General features: G+C 56.3%; 7 protein-coding genes across 7 annotated transcripts; 2 read left to right on the forward strand and 5 right to left on the reverse strand.

Annotated features, from left to right (window-relative positions):
* Nucleotides 1–359: 359 nt before the first annotated feature.
* CMQ_8079 (hlh transcription factor) lies at nt 360–4,361 on the reverse strand (the record flags this gene model as incomplete). Its single annotated transcript, XM_014315620.1, has 4 exons — nt 360–504; nt 933–1,162; nt 1,714–2,180; nt 2,957–4,361. 4 exons carry the CDS (start codon nt 4,359–4,361, stop codon nt 360–362), a joined length of 2,247 nt encoding a protein of 748 aa, XP_014171095.1.
* A 1,021-nt stretch (nt 4,362–5,382) lies between these two features.
* CMQ_8260 (delta-1-pyrroline-5-carboxylate dehydrogenase) lies at nt 5,383–7,324 on the reverse strand (the record flags this gene model as incomplete). Its single annotated transcript, XM_014315801.1, has 3 exons — nt 5,383–6,897; nt 6,971–7,078; nt 7,145–7,324. The coding sequence occupies 3 exons, from the start codon at nt 7,322–7,324 to the stop codon at nt 5,383–5,385; spliced, it is 1,803 nt and encodes a 600-aa protein (XP_014171276.1).
* Nucleotides 7,325–7,862: 538 nt separating this feature from the next.
* Nucleotides 7,863–9,646, reverse strand: CMQ_8311 (GTP-binding protein; the record flags this gene model as incomplete). Its single annotated transcript, XM_014315852.1, has 2 exons — nt 7,863–9,565; nt 9,619–9,646. 2 exons carry the CDS (start codon nt 9,644–9,646, stop codon nt 7,863–7,865), a joined length of 1,731 nt encoding a protein of 576 aa, XP_014171327.1.
* A 597-nt stretch (nt 9,647–10,243) lies between these two features.
* On the forward strand, nt 10,244–11,140 carry CMQ_8155 (glycerol-3-phosphate phosphatase; the record flags this gene model as incomplete). Its single annotated transcript, XM_014315696.1, has 3 exons — nt 10,244–10,380; nt 10,451–10,560; nt 10,629–11,140. The coding sequence occupies 3 exons, from the start codon at nt 10,244–10,246 to the stop codon at nt 11,138–11,140; spliced, it is 759 nt and encodes a 252-aa protein (XP_014171171.1).
* A 340-nt stretch (nt 11,141–11,480) lies between these two features.
* Nucleotides 11,481–12,070, reverse strand: CMQ_8230 (uncharacterized protein; the record flags this gene model as incomplete). Its single annotated transcript, XM_014315771.1, has 2 exons — nt 11,481–11,698; nt 11,824–12,070. 2 exons carry the CDS (start codon nt 12,068–12,070, stop codon nt 11,481–11,483), a joined length of 465 nt encoding a protein of 154 aa, XP_014171246.1.
* Nucleotides 12,071–12,328: 258 nt separating this feature from the next.
* CMQ_8216 (ankyrin unc44) lies at nt 12,329–13,903 on the forward strand (the record flags this gene model as incomplete). Its single annotated transcript, XM_014315757.1, has 1 exon — nt 12,329–13,903. The coding sequence occupies one exon, from the start codon at nt 12,329–12,331 to the stop codon at nt 13,901–13,903; it is 1,575 nt and encodes a 524-aa protein (XP_014171232.1).
* Nucleotides 13,904–14,323: 420 nt separating this feature from the next.
* Nucleotides 14,324–16,426, reverse strand: CMQ_8167 (allantoate permease; the record flags this gene model as incomplete). The annotated part of the gene is made up of 6 exons (XM_014315708.1): nt 14,324–14,587; nt 14,645–14,721; nt 14,773–15,508; nt 15,555–15,754; nt 15,810–15,903; nt 15,974–16,426. The coding sequence occupies 6 exons, from the start codon at nt 16,424–16,426 to the stop codon at nt 14,324–14,326; spliced, it is 1,824 nt and encodes a 607-aa protein (XP_014171183.1).
* Between the last annotated feature and the right edge of the window lie 235 nt (nt 16,427–16,661).

Consider the following 16,661-nt stretch of genomic DNA (forward strand, 5'->3'; position numbering starts at 1 on the left):
TTAGACTTTATTGGCCTCTTCCATGCACGCTTTGAGCAATGCAATGTATTCGGACGCAACTTTCACCGCCATCTCGTACTGCTCTTGGGTACCGCACAGATGCTTCCATAAGATCTTAATGATGAGATTGTGGTTTTAATAGAATCTTGTAGTAGTTTTTCGAGCTCTACCACGAAACCATTGACAGTAACCTTAAGGGTTGGAGAGCGAGGCCGTTTGGCCAGACGTCTTCCAGGTTGCAGCTACTCAGACTGCTGCTTCTCGAGATTTTCCAGCTTGTGGTTGATTATTCGAGATTTATTTAAAAGCGGGGGGGGGGATAATTAAGAAATCGGGCAATACCATGGATTTTGACAGACTCAGTAGCCGTGATGTTCAGTGTTGATTAGCATTTTGGCGAACTCCGCGTCTAGAATGCCGGTAGAAATATCCTCGTTGAGTTTTGTCTCTGCTCGGATCTGTCTGATGTTGTCGTTACCGAGCCTCTCCTTCCTTAGAATTCGACTGAGGCTTTTGCATTAGTTGCCTAGCTGAACGAGACCCGCTAGCTGAACATGAGCTGAATGTGGTTATGGATTCAAATCGTTAGAACAGCTTCCTATGGTATGCTGACAGAAGCAAAGTAATAGTCATTAGTCTCTAGAAAAAGCTGGGTTATAGTTGAAATAAGACGTAGGAAGATTTGAACTGCGGAATTTGTCGCCGAAGTATTGCTAGAGGCCTTCCTCCCCTCCTCCTCCCTCCCCTCCTCCTCCCTCCCCTCCTCCTCCCTCCCCTCCTCCTCCCTCCCCTCCTCCATCTCAATAACCGACGCCGTCCACGCGGACTTCACCGACTCGGTGATCCCCTTCCTCCATACTGTCACTACCCCCACTAATGCAGTCGCCCAGACGTCTGGAAACCGGGGCAATTCCATATCAGCAAAACTTGACACGTTTTCGACTACATTAGTGAAGTCTTGCACGGCTCGGCCGTTTGCTGCTGCTGCCGTCGTCACCGTCACTGTCTCTGTGACAGTCATTGTCGCCACCGTCACGGTCTCCAGACGGTCTGGGAAATGCACGGGGCGGTCATCGCCTCTGCCCTTACTGCCGCACCTGTCATGTCTGCCGCCGAAAGTGCCAAAGATGCCGCGGCCCTCACCACATCTGCTGCTGTCTGTCTGGTCTGCAACAAATAGGGGAAAGAGATTTGGAGATAGGAATATAGAGAGGGATATAGAGAGAGAGAAGAGAATGAAAAAGGAGAAAGAAACGAGAAGAGAGAGAAATTGCTGATTTAGATGAAATCATACCATTTTTTCGTACGCAATTTTGATTCGAAACAGGAAAGAACGAGCTGGCTAAACGACGCGTCTTGGCGATTCATCTGAAAAGAGAAGGACCGAGTCGCATAATCGACTTGCAAGAATCAAGAAGGGACGCGTTATTCTCACAGAATCGGCCACCCCTAAATAAAATCAAAGAACCTATAGTGGTTCCCGATGTCCAAATATTCCTTTTGTATTTGTCGCATACTCGCTAAACATTATGGCCGCTTCTCTTCGATTTCCAGGATCCACTACCACGGCTTTGGCAACTCGGACGAGAACAATGCCGAGGACATGTAACACCGTACATCCCATAAACTTTGGCAGGCCATGATCAAGTCGTGTGCACAGGCGTTTGCCTCTTTCACGAGTTTGGTGTTTAGATCTCGTGCATTTCCCCCTACTTTGAAGCAGTGGCGCAAGTAGTCAGCCTGTAGCGCCGCATTGCCAACTGCATGTGCCGTAATCGGAGGTACGCTGGAATCCCGGACGCTGACAGAAATCACGGCCGCCCTGGTGACGGCGTACGCACAGAAGAATGCCGAGGCGGTCGGAGTTTCGTTTGTAAGATCAGCGGCTGTCATAGCGACCGCCGCAATGACTTTCCCCATTCTCTCAGCTGCTTCCATCGATTCCCGAGATCTTCGCGTGGTTGGATTCGCGAATTTGGCTGTCAGCACAACAGCCACACGAATAATCAATTTAACGACATCAGGCTTGGCGAAGTCCAGGTTTATCTGTCCCTCTACCGTGCCGAACATGGACTCGTCCTCCACGATCGATTTCACCTGTTGGTCCAAGCTAAACACGTCCTGGTATGATGACAGGTCATCTAGGACGGTGCTGTTGCGGCTCACATCAGAGACACTTGCTGTCTCGGAACTCGTTCGTAATATGGGTTCTTAGGGGTGTGTTTAGGCTTGCCTTTGTTTTTCAAAAATTGAAAAACTATAACCATAATAGTATTAGTGTCTAATAGGCGTGCCAGAACCATTGTATTGTTGTTCACTTTGTTTGTTTGAATTAGTAGGTCCTAAGATTATAAAGTATACACGAGAGAGAGAAAAGGAATGTAAATAATATAAATAGGCATGGTTCTTTTAGATCAACTTGTCACATAGTAAGCCTATGGCAAATAGCTACCAAAGTTTTGGATAAGAACTAATCAAGGTTGTGCTATCAAAAGAATTTACAAAAAACAAAGTAGAAAAGGAGGGACGGGAGAGTTAAGGTTAAAAGGGCACAATTAGTTCCTAAATTATGAAGCTAGCTTAGGTGAAGCTAAAGACACAACAATGCAGGCGTATACGGAAACCATTCCTATAATCAGCCGTACATAAGGTATCCAGCTTCTTTTAGAAGCTAGTATCCCGCCTATGCAGCTAGCAAATTCGTCATCCGCTGATAACAGGGTTAGGGCACGACGCAGCGCTTGTTCCTGGCCTATCTGTCACGGGCTGGCTCGGGTGACTCAACAGGTGGCGTGAAATGTGTGGGACACACGCGTGAGCAAATGCTCGAGCTGACGTTCTCGTCTGGCTCTTTCATTCAACTGTCTCATAAGCCTGACTTCTGGGGCCAAGGAGGCTCCCTGGTCATAGCATTCCAGTTTCCTTCATGTACTGAGCAGATCCCGAACGCTCATACCCCGGCTGGACGCGTTATTGCCGTTGCTGACTACTGATCCACGCCGATCGCTGTTTAGCATCAGCAGAGCTGCTGTTGCTTCCTGGTCCAAGTCCCGCTGCGGCAGCAGAGCCGGGCTCGTCAACGTCAGACCAGCCACTGAGGCGGTGGTGGCAGAATACAGGTAAGAAGGTTGAGGGCCAAACGCCGGCGACGCCTGCGTGGATGCGCTGCAGCTGTAGTGCCGGTGGTGCTCGATAGCCGCGGCTTCCGCTGCAGCGGCTGCTGCCGACACAGAGGCAGTAGATGACAGCGAGTCCTGACGTTGGGGGCGACGTTGCGCGTCCTGGGCCAGCAAAACAGGCGAGACGGACGGCTGGTGCACTGTGGAATGTGATGACGACGGCTGGGTGGCATCCCAAGTAGGTGACGACAGGTTTACGTCAACGTCATCGCCGTCATCGCCTTCTAAGCCATCGTCGTAGGCGGCATCTTGGCCAATGGCATCATCCATCTCGACGTCAGGCGACGTGGATTCCTCCTTGGAGGCTGTCGGGTAGTGATGAGCCGGATCGTACTGGCTGCGAACGGGAGACGAGGACGTATGGAGTTGTTGCTGTTGCTGCTGCTTCCCGCCCTCATGATGGGCCTTGAGCGAGGCCACACAGTCTTCCAGGTAGCGGACGTACTCGATGGAGGCCTGGAGAATGGCCAGCTTGTGCATCTCGCCCGTGCACGCGGGGATCATGTTCTTGAGCACGGCAAACTCCTCGTTCATCTTGGACCGTCGCCGTCTCTCGATGAGGCTGTGGGCCGTCTTGCGTGCAATCTTGCGGCCGGCGGCACTGGTAGATGACGGCGGCTTCCTCTTGTTGGCTGCAGCCGTTGCCGAGGTGGTCACAGCTGTAGTAGCAGTGACAGTGGCTGCAGCAGCTGCAGTAGCCGTAGAAGCAGTGGTAGGAGTGGCAGCAGCACCAGCTCCCGTCACTGTCGCAGCACTGCTGCTCGTCTCTGCCGCTCGCAACTCCTCTGGCGGGACGGCAGAAATCCCAACACCACCCGTTATGGAAGCCGAACGCGGCTTCATCTGTATGATCTTCCGGGATCGAGTGGGCGGCGGTGGCAGGGCAAAGGCGTTCTTGGCAGCCGCTGCTGCTGCCGATCTGCGGCGGGACTTGACGGCCTCGGCGGCCTGCACGGGATATTCCGGGACGACGGGCGGCGACATCTTTTCCATGTCGGCAGACGGGTGTACGGTCGCATCGGTGGGCGATGCTGCTGGTGAAGATGCGTCGCCGCTCGCAGCAGCCAGAGCTGGTGGGGGCAGTTCAAAGGACGTCTGCAGGGCGGCCAGATGCTTGGATCCGTCTTGGCCCTTGATATCGGTCGAAGACGCTGGCGTCGGAGGGAGAGCAGAAGGAGGCATGACGGAAATGCGTGGGTGGTGAAGATGGTGGTCTGGCTAACAAGAAAGGCTGGTAAGCGAATTGCGAAAACGTATGGCTGCTAACTTTTGCTGGTGGGATTTCTGTACAAAAACTCGACATGTTCTGAATAGGTCCACAAGAAGCAAAGAAAGAAGAGAAAAACAGAGGAAGGACGAGGCGATAATGTAGGAACGGGGAGACGGACGAGAGAAGAACAAAGACGAGAGCCAGCGGCAGCAAGGGGGCCATCTCTTGCCGATCAAACGGGGCCTTTAGCATCGCGGGCGGTTCCTGGGGGTGGACCAGTCATGGTCGTGTGTCGCAGCATCGTCCTCGTGTGCATGTTGGGACAATCCAGTTCGTGGTGGCTGTGTGAAGAGCTGTCGCTGCCTGGAAGCCCCACCAACCAATCCCAGCGCGGCACGCGAGCACGTTCTGCAGAGAGAGGAGCACGCGATCTCTCGCCCAAACGAGCTCGGCTGGAGTGGTTTTTGCCGGACGAAAGCAGTACGCAAAGGGATTGCAACTGCTCCTTCCCTGCTTAGCATGCACGTGCAGCGACTCGGTACATAGTCGCCACAACCGGTGGACAGGCAGGAGCGTGGACGGCAGCTGTCTGGATGACATAATCCAAGATGCAAATGCGGCATTGCGGAATGGCAACATTGCGAAATTGGGCAATGCGACAATGACAATGCGACAGCACATGCGCCCGTCGCTGCCGACCACTCCTGTCGTCACATGCAAAGAGCAGCACACCATTGGCCAACCGGAGCCAGTGGACGGACAGTCTGGTCCAGCAAGAGCACGTGGGCTAACGTTGATGATCTGCACAAGAACGAGAGCATCCATGTATTTCGTACAGTGGAATAATGTGTCTCGTACTCCGTACAGAGTACTCCGTATCGTATTCGTCTGTCTTTGTTGAATCAAATACCCGCCCAGATCTCGACTCGTCTCAAATCGCACTCCGTACGGAGTACTCGTACTTCACAATCCCACTCCCCCAGATCCACCCCCTCATACCTCGTTACTCGGATATGCTACCGTCGTCGTCGATCCAAACTCCTCCTTGATGCTGCGCACGCTGACAAACCGGTTCAGCAGCGTGGCACTGCCGGCCTTGTCGTTGGTCCCGCTAGCACGGCTGCCGCCAAACGGCTGCTGGCCCACGACAGCGCCCGTGCTCTTGCAGTTGATGTAAAAGTTGCCGGCTGCATTGCGCAGCCGCTCTTCAGCCACGCGCACAGCAGCCCGGTCAGCCGCAAACACAGAGCCCGTCAGGCCGTACTCGGACGTCGTGCTGACGAGGTCGCAGGCCGCAGCAAAGGCGGCGTCCTGCTCCTCCTTCTGCTTGCCCTCGCCATCCTCGTAGACATGTGTCACCAGCACCGGCCCAAACAGCTCGCGCGACAGCAGCGGGTGTGCTGGGTTGCTCGTCTCGTACACCGTCGGCTGCACAAAGTAGCCCTTGCTGCCGTCGTATGCGCCGCCGGCCAGCAGCGTCAGCTCGGGGTCGTTGCGCGCGGCATCGATCACGCTCGTCAGCCGCTGGAAGGCGTCCGCATGGATCACCGGGCCGACAAAGTTGCTGTGGTCGGACGGCGCGCCCTGGCGCAGGGCTGCCACCTCGGTGACGATGCGGTCACGCAGCTGTGGCCAGATTGACCGCGGCGCGTACAGCCGCGACGTGGCGCTGCACTTCTGGCCCTGGAACTCAAAGGCACCGCGCACCGTCTGCACGGCTGCGTTCGCCACGTCGGCCGACCGGTGCACCAGATGGAAGTTCTTGCCGCCCGTCTCGCCGATGACCCGCGGGTACGCAGCGTACTTGCCGGCCGCCATGGCCTCGCCAATCTTGCCCCAGAGCTGCCGGAACACGGCCGTGCTGCCGGTGTAGTGCAGGGCCGCAAAGGCCGGGTGGCTCAGCACCTCGCGCGTCACCTCGGCCGCTGGCCCCGGCACAAACTGGATCACGTTGGGCGGCAGGCCGGCCTCGAGGAAGATGTTGTAGAGCACCCAGTTGGACGCCACCGCAAAGTCGGACGGCTTCCACACCACCACGTTGCCCAGCAGCGCCGGTGCGCCCGTCAGGTTGCCGGCAATAGCCGTGAAGTTGAATGGACTGACTGCGTACACGAAGCCCTCGAGCGGGCGGTACTCGGTGCGGTTCCACACGCCCGGTGAGTTGTGCACCGGTTGCTGTGCGTACAGCTGCTCGGCGTGGTGCACAGAGAAGCGCAGAAAGTCCACCAGCTCTGCTGCCGCGTCGATCTCGGCTTGCCACACGTTCTTGCCCTGGCCCAGCATCGTCGCCGCCATCAGGTCGTACCGGTACTTGTTCGCGATCAGGTCTGCCGCCTTGAGGAAGACGGCGGCCCTCTCTGCAAACGGCGTTGCTGCCCAATCGGCCTGTGCTGCCACCGCCGACTCGATGGCTGCCCGCACGTCTGCCGGGCTTGCTTGTGAGTATGTGGCCACAGTCGACTTGTGATCCGAGGGATTGGCTTGCTTCCCGACTGATGATGTCCGGATCTGTAGGCGCGGAGTCAGTATCGGTTGTGTGTATGTGTGTATGTATGTATGTGCATGTTTTCACTCCTCCTACCTCTTTTCCTCCGATAACGAGCGGAATCTGAAGTGGCAGCTTGACCTGCAGGTTCTCAATGGCCGCTGTGATGCCGGCCCGTTCTGCTGAGCCCTTGGCATAGATGTGCTGTTGTCCCTCGTCAGTTATTTGCCCTCAATTGCAGTTACATTGCTTATCGACAAGACCACGGACGTTGGGCTCGTTCAGCACGGCGGGCGGCTTGAATGCAGCCAAGCTGGACATGCGAATCTGCTGCCGTGATGTCCATGGTTGCTGTCTAGAAAGCTGGCTGTTCAGCTGTTTCTGTGTCCGCCGAAGGCCCGAGTTGAGCAGCCGCAGGCTGGCTGCAAAGCTGATCTGCCGAGATGCCATGTTGGATGGAGACAGCAGACTGGAGTGGGATCTCGGTCTTTGAGGGGCGATGCGAACGAGAGAATTCGGGTCGAATGTTGTTCAGCTAAAGTAAGGAATATATATTAGAACTGGAGGAAGGAGCTCCCTCCGATCTTCGCACCCCTCACTCAATACGTTGGTAGAGCTCGACGCAGGCAATTGGACCTACGTCGCTTTGTCGCGGCTCAAACAACCGAGTGGGGACCCATGGTGGGGTAATCGATTGCGTTCCGTACTTTCTCTGGTTGGCGTACCAGAGTAATCGCTGCGCACTGCTTTGTGAGCGCTGAACCGAAATGAAAAGTCAAGAAGCAACGGCATGCATGCGACAAACAAAAGATTCTCTAAAATCGAACTGCAGAACGCCAGCGGACAAGCCAAGAGCCGATGAGCCGCCCCCAAACCCAAACGGCGAGACGACAAACTAACAAACGATGAAGCTAAAATGGACAGCGGCTGGCCACGGCCCGATGGTCGACTATCATTGGCTGCTTCTTTTTCCATCGCTTCCAGTGCCTTACTCGGCCATCGCATCGGCCTCTCCGGTCTCCTCGTCGCCCCACAGGCCGTCCAGCTTGAACTCCTTGGCCCACTCGGTCACAATCTGCTTCTGGTCCGCCATGACTGGCGTCTCAGCTGCGGCAGAAGCAGCAGCAGCAGCCGTCTTGGCCGTCTTGGCAGCAATTCGGCCAGTCTCGGCCGTTGTAACCGTCTGGGCCAGGCCCGGTCTCGGAGCATCGACCCAGCCCTGGATGCGGCCGTCGCGCCAGTCGGTGATGACCGTCATGGCAGCCGCATGGATGTTGGGCACGCCACCACGGCCCAGACGGCCACGCTTGCGCGCCACCTGCACCAGAAAGTCGGTCGTGATGTCGCTGCCGTCGGGGCCGCCAGGCATCAGTGCCGGCAGGTCGTACACGTCGGCCAGGTTCTTCAGCCGGTCCGCCGACGCCGAGAGCCGCTTCAGCAGCAGCGACACGGCCGGCACCGGATCCTCAATCAGCTTCGGTGGCACCGCGTTCAGCAAGATCAGGCTGGCGTGCACGTCGGCCGCCGTCTTGGGCCCGGTCGTGCTGTTGCTGCCGGCCGTGTTGGCCGCCGACGGGAACACAATACCGGGCGAATCCAACAGCGTTAGCTTGCTGTCGATCTTGACCGACCGGATCGCCGTCGTGACGCCCGCCTCGGCGCCCGCTGGACAGGCTGCCCGGCCGCTGTGGTTGCCGTGATTGCCGCTCAGTCGCGACAGCAACGCGTTGATCACTGACGACTTGCCCACGTTCGGGTAGCCGATCACGCCCACCGACACCGCCCGCTTCAAGTTCCGGCTGGTCGCATACGCCTTGAGCGCCCGGAAGAGCGCGCCGCTCGTGCTCTGCACCGTCAGGTCGCGGTGGTGGAACGTGTGCGCGTTCGCTGCTGCTCCCGATGCCCGCAGAGGCAGCGTAGGGAAGGAGCCCCGCAGATGCGTCAGCCATGCCTTCAGCACAGCCGGTGGCACCAGGTCTGCCTTGTTCAGCACCAGGATCAGTCGCTTGCCCGACTCTGTCCCCGCTGCCAGCACTGCCCGCTCCACGTCGCGCGACCGCGTCCCCTCAGGATCTCGTGCGTCCAGCACGTACAGCACCACGTCCGCCTGCTCTACCACCTGCTTGAACACCTTGTCGTAGGCTTTGCGCGACGTCGCTGCTCCTGGTACGTCAATCACGTGATCGTCCGGTCCCACGCCGCCCTCCCTGTCGTTCTCCGAGTCGTCCTCGCCGTCCATCGCATCCCAGTCGTCCACGTCCTGGATCCTCTCGTTGTAGTCCCGTGCTGCTGCCCGTGCGCTCGCCAGCAGCGCCGCCATCGGATTCGACTCGTCCACATCGCCCTCGTCCACGTCGCCGTCCTCCACCTCCATGCCGTCCACGCTGCCCTCGCCATCCGACATGTCATCGTCACCGGCCCCCGTCACTGCTGCTTCGCTGCCGACCACACCAGACTTGGCCAGCTCCCGTCGCCGCTTTGCCTCCTCCTGTTTCCGCAGCCGCGTCTCTTCGATCTGGTGCAGCAGCTTCTCCTTGTACGGAAACAGGTTGGGAATGCCCGGGTCCTTCTTGAGCTTCGATCGCCATTCCGGGTTCGACTTTGCCAGCTTTCTCTGCTTCCTCTGCTTTGCCAACGACGCCTTTTCGATTCTGTGCCGGAGTCGCACCGGCTGCCGCTTCGACGTGGGCTCTGCGTTCTCAGTCAGCGGACTGTCATGCATGGGTGGCTAAAGAGCAACTCACTTTTTGGCTTGTTGATAGTTCCGGCCATTTTGACTGCAGACGGACGTGTGATTCACCTGTTGTCTTCCAGCTTCTCAATACCACGGCAGAAGAGCAGGCCGTCCGTAGACCATAATTTTTTTCTGCAAAAAAAGTTACAGAAAAACTTCACCGCTTTCCCCTCCAGCCCCATAAGTTTAGCAGCAAAATCTTATCGATAGTGACGGTGGGGAGACGTCAGATGACCGGTTCTCGGAACGGTATTACAATATCCCGATGCTCATACAGCCACCCATGTCCAGTAACATTGCAGCTCTTTTCCTGAAGACTGACAGGACGATGAGTAACTCTGCCACGGTTCCTTTCTTAGTCTTTCCTAGTGATATTCACTGACTGCTTCCAGACCAGCTAGGGCACCAAGTCTGCTCACTGCCAGCAAACACATGCTAGCCAAAATGGGACTATTCCTAATCTGGTCACTCCGCTGGTTCGGCCGCTCTTCAGTTCTGCCCACTCCGCCAAACATTTACGTTTCTCTTCGCTCTCCTGAGTTATAAAACCGTGACTCCCAGTCATCTTGGGAGATTATTTTCCGAATGTGTCGTTCTCTCGGCAGAACATCCCTTGATTAGTCAGCATCGTCAACATGGCAGCAGCAGAAAAGTCAGCCACAGAAGAGGCATATTCCGGTCCCTCCGTGCGCATTCCTTTCAGTGGATTCCTGTTTGACATGGACGGCACAATCATCGACTCTACCGCGGCCGTGGTCAAGCACTGGTACACGTGAGTTGGTGGATGCTGGATTTGGAGGGCAGTGTTGCAGGCAGGCTGACTTCGGTTTGGTTCTCCTCAGTGTTGGCAAGGAGATTGGCGTAGATCCAGAAGTCATTCTGGAGACGTCACACGGCCGCCGAAGCATTGACATGCTCAAGATTCTCGCCCCGGAAAAGGCGAACTGGGAGTGTGAGTGCCGGCTGTGGGGCCATGTGCTTTTTTTCTGCGATTCTCTCCTGTTCTGACGCCGTTACCAGATATCTGCGCGATGGAGGGCCGCCTTCCGAAGCTGTATGGCGAGGACGCTGTCGAAATTCCGGGAGCCCGCGCGCTGATCGACGAGCTAGGCCGCCTGGACCGCCCGTGGGCCATTGTCACGTCGGGCTCGCAGCCGCTGGTGACGGGCTGGCTGGCCCGCCTAGGTCTGCCCACGCCCGAGCACCTGATCACGGCCGAGTCCGTGGCCGATGGGAAGCCCAACCCAGCCTGCTACCAGCTGGGCCTAGAGGCGCTCCAGCTCACGGCCGTGGCCGAATCTGTGCTCGTGCTCGAGGACAGCCCCGCCGGTATCAGAGCCGGCAAGGCGGCCGGCTGCAAAGTGCTCGGCCTTGTCACCAGCCATACGGCCGAACAGGTCGCTGCAGCCGGCCCCGATTGGATTGTCAAAGACCTCACCTCCGTCCGGGTGGTCGAGCAGCAAGCTGCGGCCGGAGGAAAGACCTCCACTACGTTGGAGTTTTCCAACACGCTAGTGCTGCCCAATGCCTAGTTTTGCACAACTACATATTTGTCGTAGCAAGCAGAAACAGAGATCTCGCTCCTAGTAAATCATAGAATAGAGACCCAGAACGAGGGACGGACAGTTATAAGGCTGTCTCGACTGCTTTTTGTGGTTCGGGACATGGAGAAAGTAGAACAGCTACTACACGTTCCTAAAACCGACCATTCCTACTGTTTCTACATGGTTCCTAGATTTTCCTATACACAATTACGTACGCCTAACAACGAGGAAACTTGTACTGATTTCTTTTTTTTGAATCTCCATCTATATGGTCTTATCTTACTAGGCTTACAACCTACGCACCCTTTAAGCAACGCGTAGCAGCCGCTTAAGCAGTACACTTGCCTGTTCCCTTGGTCACCTTGCTCTTGGCCAAGTCTTTCGCCGACATGCCGCGCCTCAGCTCGGCAGCCCTGGCCACGATCGCCACGTCGGCCAAAGCCAGCGGCGCCATGATCAGATCGACAATGGCGAGCGGCGCGTTAGCCGGGTCATCGACGACGGTGTAGACGTCCATGGTGGCGTTGCCGGCGGCGTCGAGCACGTCTATATTGGCCACAATATCACTCACCTAAGCCACGGCCCCGACGAGCTCGCCGGTGATGGGCACGAAGAAGAGGATGGCAGAGACAAAGGCTAGTACCAGCGCCTTGCTGTTGTCTAGACCAGACTGGGCCAGCGCCTCAGGATTGGTGACGTCCGGTAGCCCGTGTTCCAGCAATTCTCCGAGCCCGAGCACGAATCCACATCCGTGTACAGGCCAAAGCCGATCTTGTTCTTAGAAATGCCTATCGCGTTGAGAATTTCGGCGTAAAAGCGTCGGCCCTGTCGTCCTGGAGGGTCCAGTAGACCGTCTGCTCGTACGGGTCGTCCGGCCCATGCGATTGCCCAAGCAAGGTTCACTATTACGGAGTACATACCAAGATAGTCTCTTTACTCCGTACTCGTACGACTAAATACGGAGTATTGCCTACAATTGTATTAGTATGCTCGTCGACGTTTTATCGCTGAACCGAACTCAATTGCAACTGGCTATCAAAAGCGACGAAGCAACCCTTTAATCTACTTGGTGTATTATTACCTTGGCCGCAATTGGTAAACGTAATCATCTACCTTTTTCGGAAACTAACATTCCCGACGTGTATCTGAGGAACTCAGCATTACCACTACACGAGAATGGCCCAGAAAACAGTCCCTCAGACTGTGGGCGTGGATGCTGATGGCAACACGCTGTTTCACCAGAAAGCCGACTCCGCCATCGGTGCAGAAGCGCTGGATCGGCTTGCATCCCTCGTCGACGTAAATCAGGCCAACAATGCAGGTCGTATACCGCTGCACAATCTCTGCAGCATGGGATGGTACGACATCTGGCTCGACGCCGACGTGGTAGACCAAACCCAATGGTTTCTACGGCACACTGCCAACATCGATTCGGCGGATGCGAACGGCGTCCGGCCGCTACATCTGGCGTCAATGTCGTACCCTTACCTAGTCAAGGCATTGCTGGCGGCGGGCGCTGATCCGGCCGGCACCACGTTCGAAGGCATGATTCCTTTGCATCTGGCTGCTCGAGCACGCCAAAGCAACATTACCGGTCTCCTCATAGCCGTGCTCGAAGCTGCGTCGCTGTCGGGCAACAGCAGCCTCTCCGATCTACTGAATGCGAGAGACCAGACAGGCCGTTCCCCCATTCACCACGCCTGTCGCTCTGGTCGCTATGAAACCGTTTGTCTGCTTCTGGCAGCAGGTGCCGATGTCTGCGTGCAAGACGAGCAGGGATGGACCGTTCTCGACGCCTGCGCCGAGTTCGCCGATGAGCAGCTGCTCTGGGCCGACTATCGGAAGCCGGACAAGCAAGACTGGGATTTTCTGACCCTGCTCGGCTTACCTTTCGGCTGGAATTGTAATGTTATTGTCGGCACGGGCATGTACGACCGGCTTCGACCGTGGATCGTTGTAGGCAAGGTTGCATACAACGCTTATACAAAGTCGTTTGGCGAAGATAACGAAGGAACCTTTGGAAAGTCTAATGGCGGCTTACGGTCTTGCCAAGACACTACCCGGCTCTATGAGATCCTGCAAATGCTCCATCAAGCAGCGCAAGCGGTAGCGAAACCTGAATCCTTAACTCGATTCATACAAAATCTCGGCAGGTGTGTCCAAAAGTTAGAGTCGGCAATAACAGACGACACAGATGATGGCATACATCGCCAAACGCAGACATATGCTCTTCGATGCTTTAGGGACTTTGCCGCCGAGCTCTCTGATACAAGGAGCGTCCCACTCCCCCTTCACGATCAGCAAGATGATACAGAACTTCTCAAGTCGTTGCCTACACGATTTGGCTACAACAACGACGGGTCGTACGTCGACGAAGGTACAGTCAATCTGCTCCTAATGCGTAGAGAGTACGGTGTCATTGAGCGTCTGCTTCGTCGCTCGTCGCCGCTGTGCCTTACGCCCGATAAGGCGTATCATGCGGGCAAGATACTACGTCTGTTCGCAAAGCTAGGCTTTGCGCATCTAATCGCCACCATCCTCGAGTCTAATCCCGCGGATACATTGAGAGAGCTCTTCTCGAAAGACGAACTGCGAGGCAAACCGGCCGACCAGGTCTTGTTCCTGGCCTGTCAGAGAGAGCTGCCTAACATGGATGTTGTACGCTTGCTGGTAGAGAGCGGCTATGTGGACATTAATGGTCAGAGCAGGACCAATGCCGAATACGAGGCGAGCGGCGAACATACGGGCTGAGCACCGGAGTTTGACGAGCTGGACCCAGGACGGGCCACGGCGCTGCATGAATTGGCTATGGGTCGGCAGTGGTGGGGCGTGATACAGGCCATTCCGTATCTACTGTCCAAAGGCGCTGACCGGAACCTGCTCAATGAGATTGGCCAAACCCCTCTCAAAATTGCCAAGGTATACCTGCCTCGGGAAACATTCATAAGCGAGGCTATCGAAGCATTGAAGAATAATAGGTAACAAGCACAGCCAGACAATGTACGCCAATCTCAGACGGAAAAGCTGTTGAAGTCTCTCTTGAGACAAATGTGCGTTGGTCAAGTCTTCCTCTCAGCTCTATATGCACTGTACAATACTAGATTATGCTACATCGTACTCTATCGAAACGCTATGCCGGTGGTGTATGATGCAGCGTGTCAGAATCGACGGCTAGTGCGCAAAGCGAAAATCGAGCCGCCGACTGCCTTCCAGTCTTGTGGTCTTGCGATAGTGTGCCTGTTGTTCTGGCGTGAGGGTACTCCACATGCGTTCCTTCTGCTGGTTACGCCAAACATAGTACGACTTGGCTGAGATAAAGAGCAGGATCGACAAGACGTTGATTACTAGCAATGTCGAGTTTCCACGGTGATATAGCCGCTTGTCGTCTTCGCGATACACATAGGAGGCAAAGATACCACCGGCCTGAGTGCTCATCTGGAGGACCGTTAGCAGTCATCCCTCACTGCTGCTGCAATGAACCGCGCATCTTACGTTGTATAGGGCCGACGAAACAGTGCGGGTAGCGACATTATTCGAGTTTTTGGAGCACCAACCGACGAGAATTGCGTCTAAAATCGGTCAGCACATCAGACAGCTTAGAGGACGTAGGGGGGACATACGACAGTAGGGATACGACAGCAGGACTATGAGCAGAGCATAGGTACCCCAACGGTCGACGGAGATGCCAGGCCAATAGCGCAATGCAAGGAGGCAAGGCAGTGTCCATAGAGGCTGCAGGATAGCGACAAACGCTCGCTGGTTGAAACGCTCAGACAGACAGGTCAGCAGCAAGAGATTGGCAATATGGACAAGGTCAGCCGGGATGGTCAGCAGGTTGGTGGTGAGCGTGCCGAAGCCCATGGCACGCAAGGAGAGGGTCAAGTAGTTCTTGGGGGGGTTCTGTGGTATATAGGCGACAAGGCCGAGCGCGTAGAGTGGCCACAGGTCGTAGTCGCAGAGGGCAGCCCACAGGCGACGCGGTGTCAGAGCTTCACGGTTGTGCATATCGCCCTTGGATGGGTCGTCACGCAGCACGCGGTTCACGACGATGGCCACCTCACGGTCAGTAAACCAGCCGCGCGGCCGGAACCAGGTCTTGGTCTGCACGGCCGATGCCGGCATCATGAAGAAGGATGCCACGCCGACGAGCAGCGTCACCTGTCCTTCTATCAGGAAGAGCCAGCGCCAACCCTCCCAGCCGGCTAGGCCACGAAGGCGCAGCAGTCCTGAGGCTGCGATGGACGTGACAATCCCCGTGACAGAAAGGGTCGTCCAGAAGTAGCTCAGTCGGATGGGCAGCTCTCGGGAGGTGTAAAAGTACGACAGCCACAGGACAAGGTCGGGAATGAAGCCGCCCTAAGTTGTTAGAAGTAGGTAGAAGAATAGATATAGTTACACATACCTCTAGCAGGCCGAGCAGACTCCGAGTTAGAAAGAAGGTGTTCCGTCCGGTGATGGCGCACTGAGAAATGGCCACTAGGGACCAGGTGACCATCTGCATGGGGATCCAGCGATCCGGACCGAGGGCCTTGGAGACCAGCTGTGATGGCAGCTCAGCCAAGAGAAAGGAGAGCAGGAATATGGCATGGCCATAGTTATAATCTAAGAAATGAGTAAGAAGGCAGTTTAGCTTTGCTGCAAATGTGGCTGTTGTTACCATTCGTGTTCAGGTCCAGATCGTCCAACATGTTATCAGATACGGCCTGGCTCAGGTTTCCGCGGTCGACTTGCAGACCAAAGAACATAACACACTGAACGGTCAGACGGTGAGACACAAGAACTGACAGGGAGCCGGAAACCGCGTACCGCCCACAAACACACGCGCCCATCCAGCTTGCGGACCAGCCGACGCTCCTCAGCAGCCGACCAGGTCAGCGCGGGGTCGAAAGCGTGCCGGCACTCGTATTGGCTGCGCTCATATACCTGGCGCCAGTGCGAGGCAGTCACCTCGTCGGAAAAGGGGTTTTCTGCAGTCGCCGAGCCTCTCGTCTCAGCTGAGTCGACCGAGCCGTAACTCTTGGCATCCTCCGGGTCATCGGAGGCGAGGGGCCTGTAAGACATGGCGTGCTGCTGTCGGTGAGAATGGTGTCTGTCCGTGGTGGGAAGCAACTCGAGCCAAGGTTCGTGTTCGTAGCTCTCGCCAGAGTCAGTCTCGCCAGAGTGCCGGTCTTGGTGTCGTCCTGCCGCGAAAGAGGCGTCCGGTCCGGATCCAGATCCAACAATGCCAGCTGCCGTGCTGCCACCGTCATCAGCCCGATGGCGGCCCCTCTCCATTATGGGCACCGAGGGGAGGGGCCTGAGGGACTGCCCCTCAACGGGTCTCGGACGCAATTCGTGCTGCTAAGGCGCAATGGGTGAAGGTGGCAGATGACGTGCTATGCCAATCGTGGCAGCGAAGCCACTCTGGCGCATGACGGGGATTTCCGACAGCGACTCTCAATCTAAAAACAGCTCACGGAAGCATGCAGTCACTGAAGAAGATTGGAGCTGTCAATGATATGCTGCCGTT

The sequence above is a fragment of the Grosmannia clavigera genome (assembly GCF_000143105.1).
Source record: "Grosmannia clavigera kw1407 unplaced genomic scaffold GCSC_161, whole genome shotgun sequence".
Lineage (NCBI taxonomy): Eukaryota > Fungi > Ascomycota > Sordariomycetes > Ophiostomatales > Ophiostomataceae > Leptographium > Leptographium clavigerum.